General features: G+C 40.6%; 1 protein-coding gene across 2 annotated transcripts in view; it reads right to left on the bottom strand.

The window, feature by feature from the left end:
* Window positions 1-45: 45 nt before the first annotated feature.
* DOCK2 (dedicator of cytokinesis 2) overlaps window positions 46-22,918 on the bottom strand; it is a 160,518-nt gene continuing 137,645 nt past the window's right edge. For both annotated transcript variants that reach the window (XM_059859952.1, XM_059859953.1), the window contains 15 exons: window positions 22,615-22,734; window positions 20,918-21,007; window positions 19,606-19,710; window positions 18,598-18,739; window positions 16,207-16,288; window positions 13,906-13,990; window positions 12,310-12,396; window positions 11,818-11,994; window positions 11,217-11,300; window positions 9,157-9,294; window positions 7,657-7,784; window positions 5,905-6,085; window positions 4,490-4,610; window positions 3,351-3,493; window positions 46-1,178 (listed from right to left, as the gene is read on the bottom strand). In XM_059859952.1, coding sequence (XP_059715935.1) covers window positions 1,104-1,178; window positions 3,351-3,493; window positions 4,490-4,610; window positions 5,905-6,085; window positions 7,657-7,784; window positions 9,157-9,294; window positions 11,217-11,300; window positions 11,818-11,994; window positions 12,310-12,396; window positions 13,906-13,990; window positions 16,207-16,288; window positions 18,598-18,739; window positions 19,606-19,710; window positions 20,918-21,007; window positions 22,615-22,734 — 1,758 coding nt within the window. In that variant the 3' untranslated portion in view covers window positions 46-1,103. The remainder of the gene's footprint in view (window positions 1,179-3,350; window positions 3,494-4,489; window positions 4,611-5,904; window positions 6,086-7,656; window positions 7,785-9,156; window positions 9,295-11,216; window positions 11,301-11,817; window positions 11,995-12,309; window positions 12,397-13,905; window positions 13,991-16,206; window positions 16,289-18,597; window positions 18,740-19,605; window positions 19,711-20,917; window positions 21,008-22,614; window positions 22,735-22,918) is intronic.

Raw genomic sequence — 22,918 nt, 5'->3', positions numbered from 1 at the left:
AACCTCTTTATCTTCCCCAAATCTGTAGAAATGGCAACAACAACATTGTACATGAATATATTTTATTTACTTAGTATAAACCTACGTCAGTGTCTGAAATGTAAAGGGGTGAGTGAAGGAAATCAATTATTCACCTTTAGACCCCTCTGTCTGGAAAACACACTTAGAGAAAGAGCTGCCAGGTAATAAAGAGCTGACTCTGAGGTGCTGACCTGCAATGCTGTGGAGCCTCACACCAGTGAGGCATCACCTCCCAGCCCACCTCTGGAGGAGGGAAGACTCAGAAAATCAATCAAAACCCAGCAAACTTGGCTTGTAGAATTCTGTTTGCTGTCAGTATAAAACTATTACCTTTCATACAATGATTCCTGGAGATGTCAGGGAGAAAGGGTCAGGGCAAATAAAACAGATTTGTAACATTTTATTGAACAGCAGGAAATGTAGCTTTTGTTCATCATGCTGCTGGATGTAAGGTCAATTTGCACATGTGAAAATAAACTTCTGCATGTTTCCCACAGAACAGCTGCTCTGAAAACAGCTCAGGCAGTGACAGCCATGGAACCACCCGGGGAAGATTGAGGTGCAGAGCAGAGTGCTGGGGGCAGCAGAGGGATCTGTGGCTGTAAATCCAGCTCCAGCCACACAGTAAATTGTCTGTGGCTATTTTGTGCTGAGCCATCTGTTGCCTTGGCTACACTGCCAGCAAGGATTTAAGGATATCTGGATATCTGTAGAAGCTCCAGAAAACCCAAACTCTGTCATTTGGCAAGAACAGCCCTGAGCTGCATTGCACAGTGAGTGTTGCTGCTGGCCTGGACACAGATGTCACTGCTCAGGAACAAGCTCTGTCCCCAGGGAGCACCCAGTCCCTTTGACCTGTTCAGCCAGAGGTTTCTGTCCCTCATCCCAGTGGACACATCCTGCAGTGTTTTCCTCAAACGTTATTCCTGTATCTGTATCACAAGTAACTTAGCAGAGCCCATGGGAGGTGTTGTTCATATTTTCCATCAGTGCCTTTCTTTAGAGTAGATGGTGCTCTAAAATAGAATATTTGTGTGTAGATATAATTGTTTTCAGTTGAGAAGTGGTCTTGTAAAAATTGATCACAGATCTGTTGATGAGGGTTTGAAATGCTGCTCCACAGACGGCTTTCCATCTTCCAGAACTCTGGAAATGCGCTGAGAAAACACCAAAACAGATTTTCCTATGTTAAAATTGATTCTGTGCTGGATTCAGTAGTAAGTGTATTAATTACTTGTGCCTTTAACCCATAGCTAGAGAAAAAATACATTGATCAAATCCTGCATATTTTGAATTAATTTCTCTATTCTGCAAAACCTTAAACATGTATTTAAACCTGTCCACAATAATCCAAACATGCTATGAAGCACTTCCAAGTGGATTTTTCGCTGTAGTTAGTCCTTTTTCTGCCATGTAAGAGAGAACATTCAATCCTCTGTCTTTTATATGCTATTTAAATTTAAATATGAGTGGATGAGATAATGCTGAAAAGCTGCAGCTCCTGGGTCTGAAATGAGCAAGTGTGTGATAAATTGCATATAAGTGAAATACTACAGACTTCAAATTAATAGGTTATTCTTTTTCCACCAGAAAAATGTGATTATGAGCACATTTAACTGAAGGTTTTCCTAAATGTTGCTATATGGTCCCTGAAGGCATTATCATTTTTTTTTTTCTTTAAGAAAACCCAAAACACTGCAGAAAGTAATGAATACAAATGAAACCTATTACCTAGGAAAAAAGAAACCAAAACAACAAATCCTTTGCATAGAAAGATCAGAAAAGTTGGCATGTAAAATATTTCAGAACACTTATGTTGGTAGCTACCCATATCTGCATTAAATGTCACCCTCCCATTACCTCCAAAGTAGGAAAACCTTCACATTGTGTGTATGAATAACTGCTCTGGATATTATTTTCTTTTTTATCTTTCTTTTTTTTTTTTTTTCCTGTCAAACACTACGCTAAATGAAAGAGTTTTAATTAATTTTGTGAAAATTTCAGACAGCGAAACGTTCCTCACTTTAAAGGAAAGCAGCCGGCTTTAAACCAGAGTGCCGGCTCCAGCAGAAGCCGATTTCCACTTCCCACTCATCATCTCCCCAGAGCATCCCCGCGCGGTGCCCGCCCGGCTCCGGGCCCGGCGCTCCCATCCCGGCCCGGTCCCGCCGGGAGCCGCCGCGCCCCTCCCGCCCTGCGGCCCCGCTCTCGGCGGGCCGCCCGCGCCCTCTCGCGGTGCGGGAGCGGAGCTGCACCCGCAGGTGCATCCCTGCATCCTTCCAGTTCGGCATCCCTCCATCCCTGCGTCCTTCCATCCCTGCATCCTTCCAGTCCGGCATCCCTCCATCCCTGCGTCCTTCCATCCCTGCATCCTTCCAGTCCGGCATCCCTCCATCCCTGCATCCTTCCAGTCCTGCATCCTTCCAGTCCTGCATCCCTCCATCCCTGCATCCTTCCAGTCCTGCATCCTTCCAGTCCTGCATCCTTCCAGTCCTGCCTCCCTCCATCCCTGCGTCCTTCCAGTCCTGCATCCTTCCATCCCTGCATCCTTCCAGTCCTGCATCCTTCCATCCCTGCGTCCTTCCATCCCTGCATCCTTCCAGTCCTGCATCCTTCCAGTCCTGCCTCCCTCCATCCCTGCATCCCTCCATCCCTGCATCCTTCCAGTCCTGCATCCTTCCAGTCCTGCATCCTTCCAGTCCTGCATCCTTCCAGTCCTGCATCCTTCCAGTCCTGCCTCCCTCCATCCCTGCATCCCTCCATCCCTTCATCCTTCCAGTCCAGCATCCCTGCATCCCTCCCTCCTTCCATCCCTGCATCCTTCCATTCCTGCACCCCTCCATCCCTGCATCCTTCCAGCCCTGCACCCCTCCATCCCTTCATCCTTCCATCCTTCCATCCCTGCATCCTTCCATTCCTGCACCCCTCCATCCTTCCAGCCCTGCACCCCTGCATCCCTTCATCCCTGCATTCCTCCGCACCTGCATCCCTACATCCTTACAACCCTGCACCCGTCCATCCCTGAATCCCTGCACCCCTCTATCCCTCCATCCTTCCAACCCTGCACCCCTCCATCCCTGAATCCCTGCACCCCTCTATCCCTCCATCCTTCCAGCCCTCCATCTCAGCATCTCTCCCACTGGAAGTGCTGACACATCCACCTTTGCCTCCACATTGAGCTTCCACCCCTCTCTCTGACAAAAGCATCAAGAAAAAAAGCAGAGTTTCCCTTACAAGCCTATTTGTCTCAAAAATACTTAATTTTCATAGCACAGAACTTTTGAACATGTAACTCTTCCTTTCCCCCCCCACAAACACACAGGACCTACCATTGTTTTAAATATCTGGCTCACTTTCTTTCTTTTGAAGGTTTTCTTGTCACCATCTGAGGTGGAAGGGAACACTGGCTGGCTCAGCCTGTGTGAGGCAATTGTTTCATCAGATGCCACAGTGCTGACAGACAGAGTTAATCCTTAGGATGGAAACAATATTGGTTACACAAAACAAAACCAAAAAAGGGGAGTCAGACTGTAAGACAAAGCAGAACTCAGAATTGTGAAGTACTGCAAAGAATAGAAAAAATAGAGACATTTTCAATACAACTATAACCCTAGAATAAAAGATTAAATAATAGGGAAACAATAAACTTCATTACATTGAAACGGAACAGTGAAAAAAAGAGAACAAATCTGGACAAAGAATTAAAAATGGATGAACACATGCCAAAGAAGTGGGCCATGGCAGGCTGCTGTGTTGTGCTAAACATCTGTTACAGGCATCTGGAAAGAGAGGGGCAGTGAGAGGAATAGATGAAATGCAGGCTAAGAAATGGGATGTCCTGTGGAGCAAGGGGGTAAAAGAGACTGAAACTGGGCCTGTTCTCTGTGTGCCCCAGCCCAGAGATGAGCTCCAACTTCAGTCACACTTTCCCTTTCCTTTCACCCATCTGTCTGGGGGCAGCTGTGTTATCTTGCTTCCCTTGTCTCCCTGGTGAGGGAATCTATGGGATTCCTCTCTGGCTTCAAAACCAGAAGTTGAAATCCTGTTTTGGGGTAAGCTCTGGGGATATTCATCCCCCAAAGCCCAGCACAGAGCATTTCTCCCTGTTTCACACACTGCCCTTGGCTGTGAGCCCTTCTTTGTGCTCCTGAGGCCCTACAGAGCAGGGAAGCTGAATAAACCTTGCCTCTTTCTAGGCAGCAGGAATGCTCACACTGTACAAGGCAGTGAAATCAGAGCTCCAGGAGTGACAGAATTTGCATTTTGGCACAAGGTGCTATGGTGTTACCCAGCATTTGGAGCAGTACAGCCTCACATACACAGTACACTCTTCAATTATAATCTTTGTCCCAGTGGATTTCACAAGGGGGAGGAGAGCTGCCAGCCCTGCTTGGAGCAAACCCTTCACTGCTGTTTTCCCACCATCCTCATAAAGTTCAGAATTCTCTCCCTAGGGTAAACACCTTACCTGGGATAGTTGGCATGGAACGACTGACAGTGCTCATCTGCTTGAGGACAGAAGTGTTCTGAGGTGCCACCACGTGTTCTGAGAGGTTGGTGTCACTCATGAATTCATATTTCCTTGACAGCTGTTGAATCAAAAAGCCCCAACATTAATGATGGACTGAGGCTTTGGTTCATGTATCATATTATGTACAATTTAAAAACATGCAACAATTTTGCAGATAATTTATAGTTAGATAAAAACTTCTCATTCTACATAGAAAAAAAAGAATTCTAAAATAGTTACAGAAGTAATCTGTGATTTGAAATCTGAATTCCTACCCTATTTTTGGCATAATACCATCAGACAACTCTGGGTGTGATCTGAAAAGTAAAATGAAGTTTTGAAGACATTTCATTTTAATTCCTATTGCATTAACGTGCCCAGCTTGGCTGCTGCACAGCTTTGTCACTGCTTTTTTGAAGCAGAAGAAAATCCTCTAACTCGATACACAGTGGGACCCCACAGTTTGGTGTATGTGCTATGTAATTTCATCAAAAGCCAAAGGTGTTACTTGGTTTTGAATATCAGAGCTTCTCAAAGCGTGGCTGTGCTTTATCTCTCTTTTGCACAAGGACATGCAGTGTAAGACAGTCACAACCATCCCTGAGTTTCTCTGTGCTTCCCCAAACAGCCTTGGCTTTCTACTTCATTCATTTTACCTTTGATGATTCCTTCAAACATTTTTGATCAAATTATTTATTCTCCTTCCATGTATTTCAACAATCTGTTAATGCCTGCCTTTTAATTTAGATGGGGCTTGTCTATCTAGAGTTCATACACTAAAATCAAATTCTCCTGAGGATAAAACTCTGTGTATAAAAAAGGCCCAGTGTAAGTGACATAAGTGACTGGAATGAAATGCAGGGCAATAAAAGCCCTTGGATGTTTTATGCAGCGCTTCCAAACTTCAGTCTGGCACCACTGAAGGAGCAGTGTTTGCAATCTTGCAGTTTCCTAACAGCTGCATGTTCCATAACAAGGTACAAAACGTACAGGGCTCATCACTTCTGAAACAGCCCTGCCTGCGAGGAGCTGCCGTGAAATGTCAGCACAGTCAATTGCCTCTCCACAGGAAAGCAGCTTAACCCCCCCCTCACAGTGCTCCTTTTTCAGCTAACCAGGCTCCAGAATCTGCCAGAGCCTCAGAGCTTTGGTATCTGTCACCAGAAGCCAGGAGGGAAGATCTGATTTTCTCACTGATTTGTTTTCTCCACAGCATCTTGCATGTTTCATTCATGGCAGGGCAGATCATCTCTGCATCCTGCATCCCTCCCTTCATGACAGCTGGAGTTCTCTGGGATATGTTTTCCTTTTTCTAAGGAAAGGGGTAATGTCCTCTTTTTCATGGATTATAAAACACTAAATCAGTAACATACACATTTCATGTCAGAGATAGAAATATCAGCTGCTGCCTTCTCATCAGCAAACACCACACTGCTTCTTTTTGTTCTTTTTTTGGACCTTCTCATCTTGACTTCAGGATGAGGATTATTTTGAGGAACAGTCTCCTCTGCTTCTGCTTTTCCTTGCTTTGGTAGCACTGCTTCCAGATCAAAGCTGCAGGAGCAAAAGAAAGAAAAGTACAAGTTCCTTAGTGATATTTTAAAAGCTGCTGGTATTCTGATGTCATTTCCCCATGAAATATAAATGCAGGTCATTCTTTCCTTCTACTTTCTAGGCAGCCTTGCAAACTGCTGGCAAAAAGTATCTGATGTGCTTCAGCAGCTGGCTACTGGAGATACATATAAGATGCCTTCAGGGAGTGTGACACCATCTTAAAATACAGTGAAGAACGTAAAATATTAAAATGAGCTCCAATCCCTGCTTAGAGATTTGTGTATCAGCTTAAGAACTCCTGAACTAAACAGAGCAGAGCACACAGGGCAAGCTGATGTGTGGTGGTGGTGGTGGTGGTGCTGAAAGTGAGGCAGGCTGTTCTGGTTGTACAAGGACCAAAGTGGAACAGAGTATTCCTGTCTGTTGCCATGTTTTAAATGCATTCTCCTATTTATTTCACCTTATTGGACAAGAATGCACACACCTAGAGATTAACCCCCCTTCCACCTTCACTCTTCCTCTAATTTTTACAGTTTAAAAATTGGGCTACTTCTCATTTAAAAAAAACAACAAAAAACCATGAAACTGGTGCTGGCTTTACTCCCTTCTCAAACTTTGGAGCGTGGGACTGAACTTATGTTACAACATAAAAATTGATAATTCAAGAAGTGTGGTCACTCTGTTGACCTGTCCTTCCTAGAAACAAATTAGCATCCTAAGAACTAAAAGCAGGTGCAGGATGCCTTGTCTGGTTGTGTCAGAGGTGTCCTGGTGTACTGCAGCACACAAATGATGCTGGTCTGCTCCACCCTTCTGGAGGGCAGCAGGAGCAGCCTCAGGAATCTCAAAGAAGAACAAGGGGTGTCTTAAAAACCAACCCTTCCACAGTAGGGTCATACACCACTGGACTTTTTCAAAGTGAACTGCTCAGAAAGGAAGATCAGATGTTTAAAAAATAATCAAACACTGCTCAACAAGTTGTTTTGTATGAACCTAGGTTGAGAAGAAGTTTTGTGTGCCTGAAAGATAATTTATAAAGTGAACTAAACAATTTGTGGATGAAAAAGCTATACCTAAAATTGTTGCCTCAAACTTAAAAGTCTCTTTGTTTTCCATTTGGCAAAGCATTTTATATCACTACAGCCTTTACTAAAATCTTCCACCTCCTTTTCAAGTTTGTAAAGATTGTTCCTTTCCTATTCACATTTTACAAACAAAAAGATGCTAATTAGGTTAAAAGCTGTTTAAAAAGAAACTTGTAAAAAACCCCAGATCTTGGTAAATTTTTGCAAAGTAATTTCATTTTTAAAATACTTATTTTCTGAAAATGAAATACCACTTTTTTTTTCACTGAGGGTTGAACACATTTTTTCTATTAAGATTGAAACACTGTAGTTTTCAGCATGGAGGAAGCAATAGCTATAGTTAAAAATAACATTGGTATAGTCTAAAAAGTCTGCTGATGGCTTTCATTCCTTTTACAAAACCTTTTTGTTTCACCTCATGAAACTGGTTAAAAAACAGGACTGACAAAGAAGAGTTATTTATGACCAAGTGTCTTTCTACCCAACCTTTCTGAGGCAGGTTTTCTGGGCGTGCTGCAGTCTGAGCTGATGGAGCACATGGAGATGAAGGAGAGCTGGCGGTAGGATTTCAGCACCGACCTCTGCCTCCCCAGCCTCTTGTCATCAAACTCTGGCTGCAGGAGGGAAAGAGAAACACATCCTGTCAAACTCCCTGGCTCTTAATTCATCCTCCTCACGCCAGGCTTGAACACTGTGCAGGTGTTTAACACCTGGCATTAAAGAAGTTGTCTGCTCCCATTAATTACTGTGATTTATCCTGGGTCTGGATGAGTTCTTTTTCCTCAAACCTCCCAAACTCAATTCACAAAGTACATTCTCTGCAAAATTATAAACAGGTTGGGTTTTTAAACCAAACCCACCAAAACCCTCCCAAACTGAATTCACAAAGTACATTCTCTGCAAAATTATAAATAGGTTGGGTTTTTTAAACCAAACCCACCCAAACTGAATTCACAAAGTACATCCTCTACGAAACTTTAAATAGGTTGGGTTTTTTAAGTGCTGGTCCCTAAAAGTGTTGGAGGGTTCAAGGAAGAGGCAAGATTTCTGAGTGTGGATTACAGCCTCTCTTATTGCAATTATTATTGCAGTAATATTATTATAATATTGTCATTACATTATAATATATTAGATGTAGATATATATAATATTATTATTGCAGTATAGTACATTATATATTATATACTATACAATATATTATACATTATATATGATATAGAATATATAATAAAATATATCATATACATGATTTAAAATTATAATATTGCATAATTTCTAGTAAATTATTGCAATTAAAATTGCAAAATAAAAACCATATTCAGAGAGATATATAGAATTTTCATCACAAAATTTAAATTAGAAACTTGTTCCTTTTCCCCTTACAACATTCTATTATAAAATCACCAATGCTGAAAGCAAAAATATAAAATAATTTCCAAAGCAACTGCCATTTAATCACAAAAACCAGGCAATGTCATTCTTGCTAGCCTGCACAACTCAGATAGAATATTTTATTCAAGAATTGTCTGGGGAGTTTGTGTTCAGAAGTTATCCTTCAATTGCCAGATATTTCAGCTTGTTCTCAACTAATATTTATAGTATTATACACATGACAGGTTTTACTTCACAGCACAGCTGGAAGTGGCTGGCACAGGGAGACATCAATTGCAGATCAAAGCCCTAAACCACTAAGAAAAATTACAAAAAGAACAAACATAAGAACTTGCTTTTACTTCCTCAATAAGGCTGAAAAGATTTGCAATTTTAAGTCGTAATAAAATACACTAAAAATCTTCCAGAATGAGGAATATTTGATGTGTCAGAGAATTGAATCAGCTCTTGGATGATACAACTCAGATCCTACTATTTGTATATCACAAGAAAACCCATAAGCAAAAAAAAAAAAAAAAAAAGCATGTTTTTGTTTAGAAGAAGATGTGTGTGAAATAAAGAGAAGTTGGGTAGAGGTTAAGAGGAGAGTAATACCAATTCTCTGGCTCCATATTGTTTTTCCACTTTAACTTTTAAGTGCATGAAACATTCCTCCATCCGGTCATGGAAAGGACGAAGATTATCAGAAACTCTTCTTTCATGAATTTTAATTCCAGCCCCAAGGAAAGGTATCTTAGGAGGAACAAAAGAAGAAAAAAGGTGAGACTTTACATTTGTGTCCAACAACCTCTCTGACTGTGTTTAAATTATCTGGGAAATCAACTGCAAAACTCTTCCTGTGACTGGCTGGTGGATTTGCCCATTGATCTCAGCTTGGAGCAGCAGATAGGAGATGGAAAAGGCTCATGGAAAATGGGTTTTCCCAGTAAATTTCTGAAAAATGTTGGTTGTCTCACAGAGGCTGTTTTCTCTCTTCTATATATTTAAAGTTATGAGATTTGTGCAAAGCACTTTTAGCTCCCCTTCTGCCACCAACGTTTTCTAACTGCTTTACTTCAGCTTTTAACTCGTTTGCATTAATATCTGGGATTTTTTGTAAAATCCACTTAGATTCCATGCTTCCTTTTTGTGTTCTGACTCAGTAAATACTGTGAACATTGATCCACCTGTCACACTGATCATATTTTATGGAAGTGAAATTCCAAAATAACTTTCAAAATCGTGGTATTAAAGCCCATCTGTTCCTGACAGATCTGTTTAGAGGGATTTGCAGGGACAGGTAGAAATTACCCATTTTTCCCTGATGCCAGGTGACATTGTGGTCAGTCAACCCCACTGAATTAATGGATTCTGATGGCCAGAAAACAACACCACACAGAGCTGTGGGCAGGGCAATGACACAGGAGAAACTGTAAAGGTACAACTCAAATAATAACCAAACTGGGATGAATCAAAATGAAACTGGAAGAAACTTAAAAACCATTTTAAAAAAAGTACAAACAACTCCACTGAAACTGTTTGGAAGATTCATTTCAAGGCTGGGAGAGGAATGAACAGTAAATTCTTGCTGTTTCTCATCTATGAAAGAGAGACAGAATCATAGAATCATTGAATAGTTTGGGTTGGAAGGGATCTTTAAGGTCATCCAGTCCAACCTTTTGCCACAGACAGGGACAATTCCAACAGGTTGCTCAGAGCCAACCTGACCTTGGATATTTCCAGGGATGTTTCTAGTAAGTACCAAAAATGAGCCATGGAACATGAGGAGAAACACCTTGAGCCATTCATTTCTGATAGTAAAATCCCAGATGAACTCCCACTATTTGTTACCATCCCTCTATCTATCTATTGATGGAAATTATTTCTCTTTTGGACTGCTTAATGGAAATAGAATAGATAATTTCTGAGGTCATGTGTTTTTCTGCTCCATTATCATTATCAGGTCAACAGAAAGAGCCATTTTCTCTTGAATCTCAGCAAAAGTAGAGTTTTTTCTGCTACCACCTTCCATAAGTGCATTTTCCTCCTTGAGGACAAAAGGGTTGTGCAGGCTGGTTGTCTTATCATATATACACAGAATATAAAATAATAAATAGTAAAGCCAAATAACCTCAGTGCTGCCAGTATAGGGAGAATATTCAGTTCTCCTCTGGAGATACAGATAAGAATATTTACTTATAGTCTTCCATGCTATTTACCACACAGAAGACACATAGCAGAAATCCTGAAGGGTCACTGAGCATGAAAATAATTCCTGAGAGCAGCAAACATTCCATTAATGTTTCTAGTGGAAAAAAACCCCAAACCAACCTCCACATAAAACCCCAAATACTCTAGGAAAGAGTTGTTTCCCAAGAGAGTTTCTGACATTTTCCAACCCCAGAAATTCATGAAATCATAATGACTTTTGTCATGCTTGCAGTTTTCTCTTCAGGAATACAACCCAAGCTGGAAATCCTGGCCCTTTTAACCATAAATGCAGCTATATGTGGCTTCTGATAATCCATTCCAGATGAGGTGTTGTACAAAATACCTTTCAGGGGTTAAAAAAAAGTGGAAATGACACAATCAGCTCAATGCTGTGTTCTCCTGCTAGACAGGAATGGAACAAAGGAACCCTGGTGAAGTCTCAGTGGCTGTCAGTGAGAAATTACCTGCCAAGCAATCAGATCTTTGAGTCTGTTCAGCTTCTCTGTATCCTCTGGATGGTGTCTGATATATTCTTCTGTAAAGAAAGCCTTAGACAAAAAAAATAAATACAGTCCATCATTTTGACAGGTAAAGAAATCAAGCATTAATCCTCAGAGCCCAGCTGGTGATCATAATATTGGTCATCAAAGAGGAGAGGCACAGGCATGGTCCTCAGCCAGATGTGCTGGTGATTATTTCTCCCTCTATCAGTTGGAACTGAGGTGCACTTTTTTAAAAGATGTATTTGGTCCTTACCCAGCACTTCTGACTTTGAGACCCTTATTATGAAATCAAATTATTATTTCTTTTATTAAGTTTACAGTGAAACTAAAAAGGCACAGATTTGGAGTATCATGCTTTACATCAACTGGTAAGTTCAGTTATTCTGGTTTGACTTCAAAGACAGAGATGACCAGGAAAAGAGGATATGAGGATCCTTTAACTGATGGAATGATGGCTTTCCTGTTCCCCATCCCCACTGCTCTGCCACTTTAGCAAGGATGTAGGAGGATTATGAAATCATGCACCTGAAAATGTTCTTTGCAGTGACTCCAAAGCTCCTACCTTCTCATATTTAGCAAAGCCACCCATAACAGCTGGGTCAACGATTCCATTCAGAAGCATGGAAAGTGGATTAATAGGGAGGTTCTCATCACTCTGGTACTGGTTAATCATCATCAAAATCTTTTCATTTGTCGTGGACATAGTCTCAATAGCATTCTCTAAAGGACTAATTGTGGACTGTAAAGAAACAAAAGACTTCTAAGGTTCATAAAGATATAAACAGGTCATTTTGGTTTTATAAAACTCAGGTACATGAACAACAGTTTTGCAATTCAGCAAACCCACATAGACTTGTTCAATTCTGAAACTGTAAATCAGGCAGAAGATATATTGATCCTGTATTGAGCAGTAGAAAGATTAAATGCAAATAATAACTGTTTTGAATGTATAAAAAGAAGAAACTATAGCCTTGTTGATAATTTTGCAGACTGGTTTGCACATGAGGATTCAACAGCTGCAAGTTGGGCAGACCCTGAACACATCAATACTCACGTGGGAAATGGAGACCACCTCAAACCAGCGCAGGATTCCTGGGAGTTTGTAGGCTGTAACAAAGGAGGTCCTCTCAATCCACATAGACTATTAAAAGACATAGCAGGAAAAAATGATACCTCAGGATTGAAACTTTAATCTTTTCTGCTTTCTGAGATGTCAAAGTGAAATGGATGTTGATGGAGAACATGTGCGGATTTTTTGAATAAAAAGACACTGCAAACTGAATCTAGCACAGTGACTGAACAAATAGCTTTCCTGATTTCAGATTAGGTCATCTTCAGGCACAAAGCCTGCACAAAGCAGGGGAAAAAGAAAATTACCTTTGAATCTTTTAGTCTGTGTCCCTATTTTTGCCATTACAGATGGAATGGCTGTCATTAAACAACCTGCTCTTGCCTCTACCCAGATTATATTTCCTCCCTCCACATTCAAAAGGCATTTCTGCAATTAGAAGCAGTAATAGCCCTATAACAACTTGCCAGAATTCTGACCTTTTTTTTTGTTCCTCTCATTTTTCTTTTCTGAACAAGACTGGCTGTTGGTATTTTAGAAGAGTTTGGAATAGCCACTGTTTCATTTACCCTGCTACTCCTTATTTCAGTATCAGCTCATGTAGAAATTCCATAATAGATGTAATGAAGACACTCCAGCTGTCCCAGTTTCCACCTCTTTGAAGGAAACGTGCATCTTATCTACTGTCCTCAGCAATGAAAACATCAACAATTTAGCTCTTCTAAAACCATTTCAAGTTATTTTCATAAATGGGCCCAAAACTCTCTAGTTTGCAAAGGAAGCCAAGGTGTACCCTGGGTATTGACAGCACATTCTGGGATGCCAGAGTAGAGTTTGTGTCTGAGATGCTGATTTAACAGCAGGTAGGAAGCTCTTACATGAAAGTGTTGACTCTGCTAATCAGCACACACATAACAGAAATGGTACATTTTGGAAAGAAATGGCTTTTCCCAGCAGTATGCCAAGAGCACAGCTTTAGCCATAAGGCTTGGATGGGATGCTCTTCAAAACAAACCATAAAATACCAGATACCTGTAAAATAAAAATACAGATACCACATTTTTATGCTTAACACTGAAAAGTAATTTATGGTGGTGTAGATTTCTTAGAATATTTGAAGAGTGAAGGCCATTCCTCAGCATTCTGCCATTAGACATGGGAGTAAAATTGACATAGGCAGTTCTCTCACCAGGTGAGATTTCACAGGACCCACAAAAGCAGACAGCACTCACCTCATTGCCAGCCTGGCAGCTGATGAAGTTTGCAAACAAGAAGCAGCAAAGCATTTGATATTGATTTACATGTCACCTTGTTTCCTAATGAAAATCTGTACCAGAAAATGTTCCTGCTTAGCACAAACATGTCTAACTGCAATGTTTACCTGCAACTGCAACAGTGATGTACAATTAAATACACAGAGGTAGTGCTGAAACAGAGGAGTCTTGCATTTGGTTTTTTTGAACCAGATCTTAAAGTTAAAGTGTCTATAATGAATAATCTGAGCCTAAGAAAGGAGCTAGGATCAAAATTCAGTCACAGTTACCAGAACTACATCCATCACCTTGTGGTTAATTTACTTACAGCAAATTCATTTTCAGGGTCAACAGATCCTCTTCTGACTGGTCTTGAATAGTGGAACCTCTGCACGTTGTTTGACTTATAAAAGCTGAAAGATTTAAAAATTACTATTGTAAAATACAGAAACCAGAAATTAATGGATCTTTTTATCAAAGAGAAATATTTCATTTTGAGTAGCTGAGTTTTTAATTAAAAGTAAATTTACTGCTCAGAAAAAAAAGGACTTTACTGGAAACTCAGAAGGCAACTACTTTATCTATGAATCAGAGTCAACACACAGTATTTCACAAGTATTAAGCTTCAACTTGTTACTGGGTGTATTTCCCAGGTATAAAAATTCCAGAACTTCCAGATTAATGTTCAAATCTACAGGAGGACTAGAAGAGATTTTTCCTCTCCTGCCTTGCTGTGGCACATGCCCTGCTTGCCAGCTTTATCCTGGTTTATGAAAGGAGTCTCTTTCATTCAAAAGGACTGAGTGAGCAGAGCAGGTATTTTCACCTGGAGTGGAACATGGCACATGAAAAAGCAATTTAATCTTGTCCAACAATCCTGCTCTCAATGCTGAACAAAATTCAACAAATTAAACTACTCAAGCCATTAATAACAATTTTGTGAGATAGATAATAGAATGTATATAAGTGCTTGTAGATGGGTACACCAATGTAAAGAATCCTTTGCAAACACATGTTAAATTCATATTATTCATATTCATTTCTGTTCTATTCAGATAATGTTTTATTCTCCATCATTATGAGTGCATCTTTCCACTAAACTTGCAACCACTTGGTTTTTAGCACTGGCACTGCAGAGATTTTTGCTGCTGCTAAGTATTTTGCTTTCCAGAGAAAAATTTCTACTTTGGGTTTTAAGTAGTTCTTTTAAAGACAAATTAAATTTAAACCCTTGTTGAGAAAAAGCTAATTTTGCAGGAAAAAAACCAACTCAGAAATCTCTTCCAGTGAAACTGAACCATGTTTTGAAAGCCCAGAAAAACAAATAGAGCAGCCCCAAACATCTGAGTTAAGCAAACCATGGTATGTCAGTTCATAGGAAATGATGATTTCTGATCCAAACTGCTAAGATTTTCTCCAGCAGAAAAGAAAAGTGACTGGAAAATACTGCCACACCGAGTCAGATCCCTTTATGCAGTTCCAGCTGAAAGGAATATATTGAAGCTCTTTGATAGAATAAATGCATTGTCAACACCTATTGTAATGAACAATTAAATGCCCAATAAAGTAAACTCATAAAAGTAAATCTTTGAGCCCAGATGTAATCAGCAGTTTGGTTGAATTCTGCAGCTGAGACAAACCATTAAAAAATCTCCCCTATGAGCAGAGATTGTACTTTACAAGGAACACTTTGCTACATAAACTGAAGCAGTTTGAAGTGTGGCTGGCTCTACCCCTAAATCTGGTCCAACAGGGCCACATTTATAATGTGCCTTTCAGTTACTGATTTTAAAATGAATCAGTAGTTGAAATTAGTTGAAGTTGAAATTAGAGCCACAATTTTATTGTGGTTTTCTGGGTTGGGTTGTTTTTTGGTCTGTGTATGTTTATTGTAAAATCCTGTCACACCAGACCTGTGCTTGGATCTGCCTTATTTACTTTGGTGTATGTGGGGAGGTGATTCTTATTTTTCCACTCTGAGTCAGTTGCTACTTCAGTAAAGATTCCATAGAGAGAGCTGCAGACCAAGGGCACAAGTGGTTTGGAAGCAGCTCTTGGCCAGTCTGTTCTCAAAACACTTTAGTCAATTAATTTCCTTTATTCCTTTACAAAACCCAAATTCCATTGCACCAGCAGAAACTATTTTGCCACTGTGTATTCTGCACTGGACCAGACAAGATATACAAGATTCTATCATTCAAGAGCCTTCATTCAACCACTCTCACACTGCCAGCCACCTCCAAGAGCCCTCTCCCCACCACTTGTCTCAGAAGCTGTGTTGAAATCTCAATAACTTTGACCCAAAGCACAGATTCCACCTCCCTGCCCTGCATCCAGGAGGTATTTCTTCAGTGGTACATGGGCACAAGCTCTTCCATGGAATTCCTGGGGAACATCCAGGACAGATTGGGTGGAGCTCTGAGCAGTGTCCCTGGGGGTTGGACTGGGTGGCCTGTGGAGGTCCCTTCCCTCACAAACTGTTCTCTGATTCTATGAGTACATAAGTCAGAAAGTTAAGACAACAAAACCTCCAGGATTCATTGGCAAATGACTGAATTCACAAAATAATGGTCAATTTAGGAATATGGACTGATTTTCATTATACTGTCTACCACAGAAATTCACTTACTTTATGATTTGATCAGGCACTGCCTTATTTTTGAATCTAGGCTGCTCCTCCAGGACTGGCTGCACTGTAAAACATTGGATATCTGAAAGTGTGAAAGTTAAGGGCATGTTCTTAACTATTAGTATGAAATACTGTAGGCTGCAGGAGAAATAAAAAATAATAGTAATAATAAAAAAGACATTTTCTGATGAAAAATCTGAAGTGTTCAGGGTTTCATTTCTGGAGTTTCCTTGGCCAAAAAAAGAAAAATCTGCCAGTAGTAACCAGTGAATGCATATTAATTCTAAACTGCATATTTTTATTATTTCCTGAGCTTGAATATCTGCAGCTGAATTTATCACACTGACTCATTCATTAAATTTTTAAGCTCAGGCAACTTACAAAAATAACATCAACCATATCTGATGTTAACAGTTTCACTGTGTAGCTTTAGGCATGCATAAAGTCATGATGGTTAACATTTCACTTTGAAATCTGTAACTGAATAGCCCTTTTACTTGAGATTTCCTTTTTCTATAGAAGTGCTGTTTTTAAAATCTGAATACTGTATTTGTAAGTAAATATATCACATCCTTACATATTTCAGTATGTTTGAAACTCATGCCCTCTGGTTAGATCCTCTTGCATACTGCAGAAGTAGTGCCTATCTCCTGGTCCTTGCAAATAGATGAGCAAATTCTACCTTAAGGACTGAAACATGTGTTCTCCAAAAAAAAAAATTAATTAGTTAAGAGACAAGTCAGACTTGGGAGAGCCTGGCTTTCAAGCTTAATGTGCAATTTTAGACAAGCCTGTAATACTCCCACTTCAGTCCCAGCAGTGTGAAAAGAAAGTATTCCCCTTTTTCCTCCAGAAAGTTCCATCAGAATAGACTCAAGAGAGTGTGTGAAGTGTTACAACATTACCTTGAAAATTAATAAAGGAAAATCAGCATGCAAAACCAAATACCTGATACAATGAGGTGATCTCATATCTGCTCAGTCAGTAATGACTCAAATCAGAAGAAAAAGATAATCAGAGTTATTCTAACCAAGAAAAATTGAGGCCATTCTAGAAGTTGGTTAACAATGTTTGTAAGGTAATTTTCCTAAGAAAATTTCTGAGGGACTTGGGACATGTTTATATTGCCAAGAAATGGAGGTGACACTGAAGTGTGGTGCCAGTCAGAGCAGTGCTCAAAGAAGACATGAATTAAACATCAAGACACAACAGCTATGAATGTGAGGTACAGAAAACTTGCTGCTTTAAACTGGGTCTCTTTAAGTGTGTGACACTGGTTTTGCCATTTGAAGCAAATAAAGCTAAACCATGTATGAGCTACGATGAATTTACTTCCCTGAAGGGCTGTCAAGCCCTAGCACAGGCTGCCCAGGGAAGGGGTTGAGTCACCATCCCTGGAGGGGTTTAAAAGACATGTAGATGTGGCACTTGGGAACATGGGTGAACATGGTTTATGGTTGGACTCAACCTTAAAGGTTTTTTCCAGCCTAAATGTTTCTATGACGAATGAAAGAGACAGGCTCCTTAGAACTGCCAGAAAAACAGGAGCTCTCCTAGGAACAAACCAGAAAAGACATGGAGGATGTGTAGGCAAAACTGCACACTGAGCTGCCACGTTGGTAATCTTTCAACCTCTTCAGGAAATTAATATTTCACACGGTGTCCTGGATTGCCAAGCAAATTGTATTCTGTTTGCCATCTGGATGGCAGTTGTCTCCTGTTCAGTGGGCATTTGTCCTTATCTCTCCCACACCCACTCCTCCCTCTGGGGGAACACCTGCTGATAACAGGCCATTGAATGTCCCTGCATGGCTGATAAGAGCTACAGCATCCCATTGGGAGATGTGAGCCCAGAGGGAGGAACCAACCATTGCTACCTGGATATAATCTGGAGATTCTGGAACACCAGCACAGATTCTCCACTGGATTTCCCAGAGGAACAGCAGCTGCCTCTTCCACTGGATCTTCAGAGGAAGACTGCACCCTTCTACAGGATCCCTGCTCCAGCAGAACCACCCCTGACACTGCAGGAGGGCTGCAGCCACAATTCCAATGGGACTGCTACCAGCACCCTGACCCACAGGGTGTCAGGTTGAGTTCTGACTCTGTCAGTGTTGTTCTGGTTTACTGCATTGTTTGTTTTGTCTTTATATTTTCTTCCCTATTAAAGAACTGCTATTTCCTGCTCCCATGTTTTTTGCCTGAGAGCCCCTTAATTTAAAATTTATAGCAGTTTGGAGATGGGGGGGAGGTTTACATTTTCCATTTCAGGGGAGGCTTCTGCCTTCCTTAGCAGACACCTGTCTTTCCAAACTTAGACACATGGATAAACTCATGCAACAAGGTTCCCGACCCTCCTTCCCTCTCAATCTCCCCTCTGTGCAAGGATACATTGACCAGGAGAGTTCCTGACATCCTCCCCAGGAGCTGCAGTGGTGTTCATCTTCTCAGCACTGGGGAACTGGCTCATCAGCTGGGCCTGGAAATCCTCCCTCCTCTCGTACTCCTTGCCACGGTAGATGAACACTTTGTTCTGCAGGGAATGAGGAGGGAGTGACTGCCTGGCCAGGGTGGGGCTGAGGCAGAGCTGCAGATTCGTGGTAAGCCACACAAAGGCACAGCATGGCCAGCTGTTGGGATGGGGGTTTCTGTTTGCTGAGTATCAACCAGCTCTAAAGCCAAACACCAGCCTTACCAGGGGCTGGAAAGCAGCACTGACCCTCCAGGGACCCTGGACCCAAAGATTTATTATTCAGAAACAATAACAGTGGTTTTACATCAGCCTATCATTTCCCTGTTTTCCCAAAGTTTTCAAGGTTATTCACCAGCCTATCATTTCACTCTTTTCCCAATGTTTTCAAGGCAGCTTTGACCTTTAAACTTGGGTAGCAGGGCCTCTCATTGCTTTCCAAGTGTGAAGAAAGCCTCCCTATTAATTGTTGTATGTAAGAGATGCTTTTAGTAGTAAGAAACTACTAAATAGTTTCAATATCAAATATTTAGGTTGTTTTTATGCTCTGAACTCATGCACCATTGTGGTTAAAACAATGACCTTTTAAAAAACAATCCAGTTGTGAACCACTTCCCAAGTTCAACAGGTTTTTCTGAAACACCAGACCCTCTGCAGCCTGGATTTCCCTCATGGTAGTCAAAACCAGGAAAAAGTAAAGAAAAGAGAGTAGATTCAGCATATTTGAATAAAACTAGTTCAAACTTACCACAATTGTCCTAAAGTAGGAATTTTTGCCATTCAGGAAAAAACTTAGAGCAGTACTAGACAGTTGGTATTGAACATTTCAGCTCAAAGCATATTAGAGGTCAAAAAAGGAATCTGGACATTAATCATGAGGAAAACAGGAAAACAAAACAGATGAAAAAGTAAGATTTAATCAGGTTTACCCTTAGAAATGTTGGGAATCCTTGGCCATAATATCCAACAGCAAAATAATCTGGTTTAGGCCTCAGAATTTTCATGATGTTTTCATAGAACTTTGCTTGCTGGATCTGAAAGCAAAACCAACTGTAATTACCTGTGTTTGGGGGTTTTATCTATGCATTTTTAACCTCTGCCACACTGGCAAGAGCTATCAGCTGGTGAGCTACAGCAATAATCAGTTTTCACACAGGACCCTGCAGGGGGACATTAAACACTGTTGACATTTATCTGCAAATATAATACACAGCACATTGGGTATGGCTTCAGCTTTAATATTTGACCTCAGAATTGGCTTACCCTTAACTTGGGAGAAAAGCAAAGACCAAAGTGATCTCTGATCACTGACAGCATCATGAAATAAGACATTTGGAAAAACTCCCTGCCTCAAATGTTTCCTGAGGTGTGGGATCAACTCCAGTTTTTACTCCAGGCTCCTTTTAAGGGTACAGACCATGTAAAGGGCTTAGAACAAGTTCTTCCATAAAGTACCAAGTGTCATTTAGGTGTTATGTCTGTGAGAACACAGCACTGCAACTTAAACTGGCAAAAAATGTCTTTTAAATAATGATAAAAACTGAGCAAAAGAAGCTTTCTTTATACACAGCAACATTCAAGAACATCATGTTTTGATTCCACCTTTTTTTTTTTTTTTTTTGAGGAAGATTCAGGGATATCTCTGGAATGAGCCCTAAACAACTGTTTAAAATCATACAAACATGAAATATTGGGAGTAGAAAAAAAAGATTTGTGGGGGGTGGGATCCTTTTTTGATTAATTCAATTTTAATGAAAACAAATAACTGAATATTTTATTTTCCTTTAAAATTCTCCTTCTATCCTTTGGACCTAGTTCTAATTCTTTGAGCTGTAATACTTCCACAGTTCTGTTTAGGACAGAATTATTCAGGCTTGTCAAGATCCAAGCTGCTAAAACTGAAAGAAAAATTTAGGGGGAAAGTTCATCCAGGTGTTCTTTCTACCCTGGGGCGGTACAGAGGCTTCAAAATGTGGCCTTTAAATTTCCCTAGGTGAGAATATGTTTATTTCATCTACAGACATTTCCAAACACCTCAATAAACAGATGTTCATGCAACTTTAACCAGCACTTATTTATGAACCTTTACCACTGGATTGCTACAGTGAAGCAGGAACTCTTCAACAAATGAATTAAAAATCCATTTTAGACCACAAGCTCATAGGCAGCTCTGTTGTTTGATAGCTGTAAAGCACTAATTTCTGTGACTGCAATCATTTGAAGATCTGTATATAATCTTACCAAGTTTTGGCTTAGAAGTTCATAGTCAAAAACCTCCTTTTCATATTGCTCTGCAAGTTCCTTGCATAAAGATATGGCTTCTTCCCACATCTGCAATGCAACCACACATTCAAAAAGTAAATCCTGTACCATCAAACAAATTTTCAACACACCAGAGTTTAACTGCACTTTTATTGATTATGCTGCCTTTAAAGTGCACTCATTTATTAACTGCACATTTAGAGTGGAAGACTCAGGGCAATCATAAACTTAAGGAAAGCAGATTAATGTTAAAAAATAAAAATGTTTTACGATTCATTACAGGAAGGAATAAGTAAACCTACTTTATTATTAGAGCAACATTTAAAAAAAAATCATCTAACCTTTCAGATACATTAAAGAAAAAAAAAAGAGTAAATCACTGAGGTGATAACATTCAGAACATACCCCAAGCACAGAACAGTTTATGAGGGGACTGACACCTGCCTGTCCTTAGAACACACACCACTTCACAGAATATCCTGCAGCATCCATAATCATAGGGAGCCTTGTCTAGGACAGCTGAATAACTACAGGTGGTAAATTTCCACTTGCAGACCTAGCAGCTTCTTTCCTTCCACACAACTTTATGGCTGCCTGTGACAGTGACTGACACTGAAACACCAGGACTGCTTTTCTCATCTGCTGTGGACACTGCACAAAAGTCATCTCAAAGCAGGAACAAACTCCTTCTTGTGAGGATATTTCTCAAATTCTGTCTCCTCACCTGCTGAGAAGAGACAAAGGGAGCCCTGAGCAGAACTCTGCTGCTGAGAGGACACTGCCAGTGACACATCAGGCCATTGTCACCTGCTGCCAGGTGCTCTTTGGCCAGGTACTCCTGGCTTGGGCTGAGATGAGTGCTGCAGATCAGGAATTGGGAGGGTTTGGTTCTTCTGGGACAGGGCTGGGCACTGCTGCAGTGCAGCTACTGCAGATGCCAACAGGAAACCTGAGAGGCTGAAGCTGAAAGGTTCTACCTTGTGCATGATGGGAAGGGCTTCTTTTGCAGAAGCAGAAATGAATTGCCTTCCCCCTTCCTACCTTTGGCTGCAGCTGAACAAGACATAATGACTTAAAGGTCGTGTTGGGTCATGGGACTAATTATCTGGCACTGCAGAGTTTCTTCCTTCTTTCTAGTCCCTTGCTTGTTTCCAAAATTTTCAGCTCTAATGCCACTGCACTGACAGGTAATTTTATTAACATCTTTTTTGTCTTAAATTGAACTAAACCGTGGTACTGAGCATCAATCTACATTTTAAGTTTAGGATACAATTCTCTGTCCTCTCTGAAACCAATATGTCTATTTTGAACCACCTGGATTTTTCTGAGATAAGGGCTGAGCAGTTTAGAAATGGAATCTGTATAGTCCACGCTCTTTTCTTTGTAAGGGGATGTAGATTCAACATTTTTTATTGTATTTTGTTGGTGCCTGACAGAGAGGCTTGTGACATGTGCTGAGACATTAGCCCTTTCTCTGTGAATGAGGTCATGGAAAGAACATGTTCCTATGGAACAGATATCTCTGGGAATAAGCCTCCAGGACACAATTTTTACTTGACCTACATTACAAAGAAGATTTTCCTCACAAATGCTTTATACAGGGCACATTCATTAAACCCAACTGCTCAGAGTAGCACAGCAGAGAGGTTTGGAGGGGAAGAACTCTCCAGACTTACTTTTCCTTTGTCAAAGTATTCTATGATCTTTTCATACAGATTCTCTTTCAGGTGTCTGTAGGTCTGTGAGCACTGGAACTCTGTTGACATGACTTGGGGTGCACACTGCTCATCTGACCACTGAGAAGGTGAACACAGCAAAAAGAATTTTCAAGTTCAGTGTTTCACATCAAAGTCCCCCCTCCCATGAGGTCTGGTCCCTGGGCTCTTCCAAGTGTTTTCTTCCCAAGTCTTTTTCACCCATCCCCAGACAGACTGGGAAAGGCACAGGGATTGCATTCACTGCCTCTCCAGGTAAGTGCTG

Source organism: Haemorhous mexicanus, chromosome 15 (assembly GCF_027477595.1).
Source record: "Haemorhous mexicanus isolate bHaeMex1 chromosome 15, bHaeMex1.pri, whole genome shotgun sequence".
Lineage (NCBI taxonomy): Eukaryota > Metazoa > Chordata > Aves > Passeriformes > Fringillidae > Haemorhous > Haemorhous mexicanus.
The sequence above is the reverse complement of the archived record's forward strand: the minus strand, read 5'-3'. Positions and strand labels throughout refer to the sequence as shown.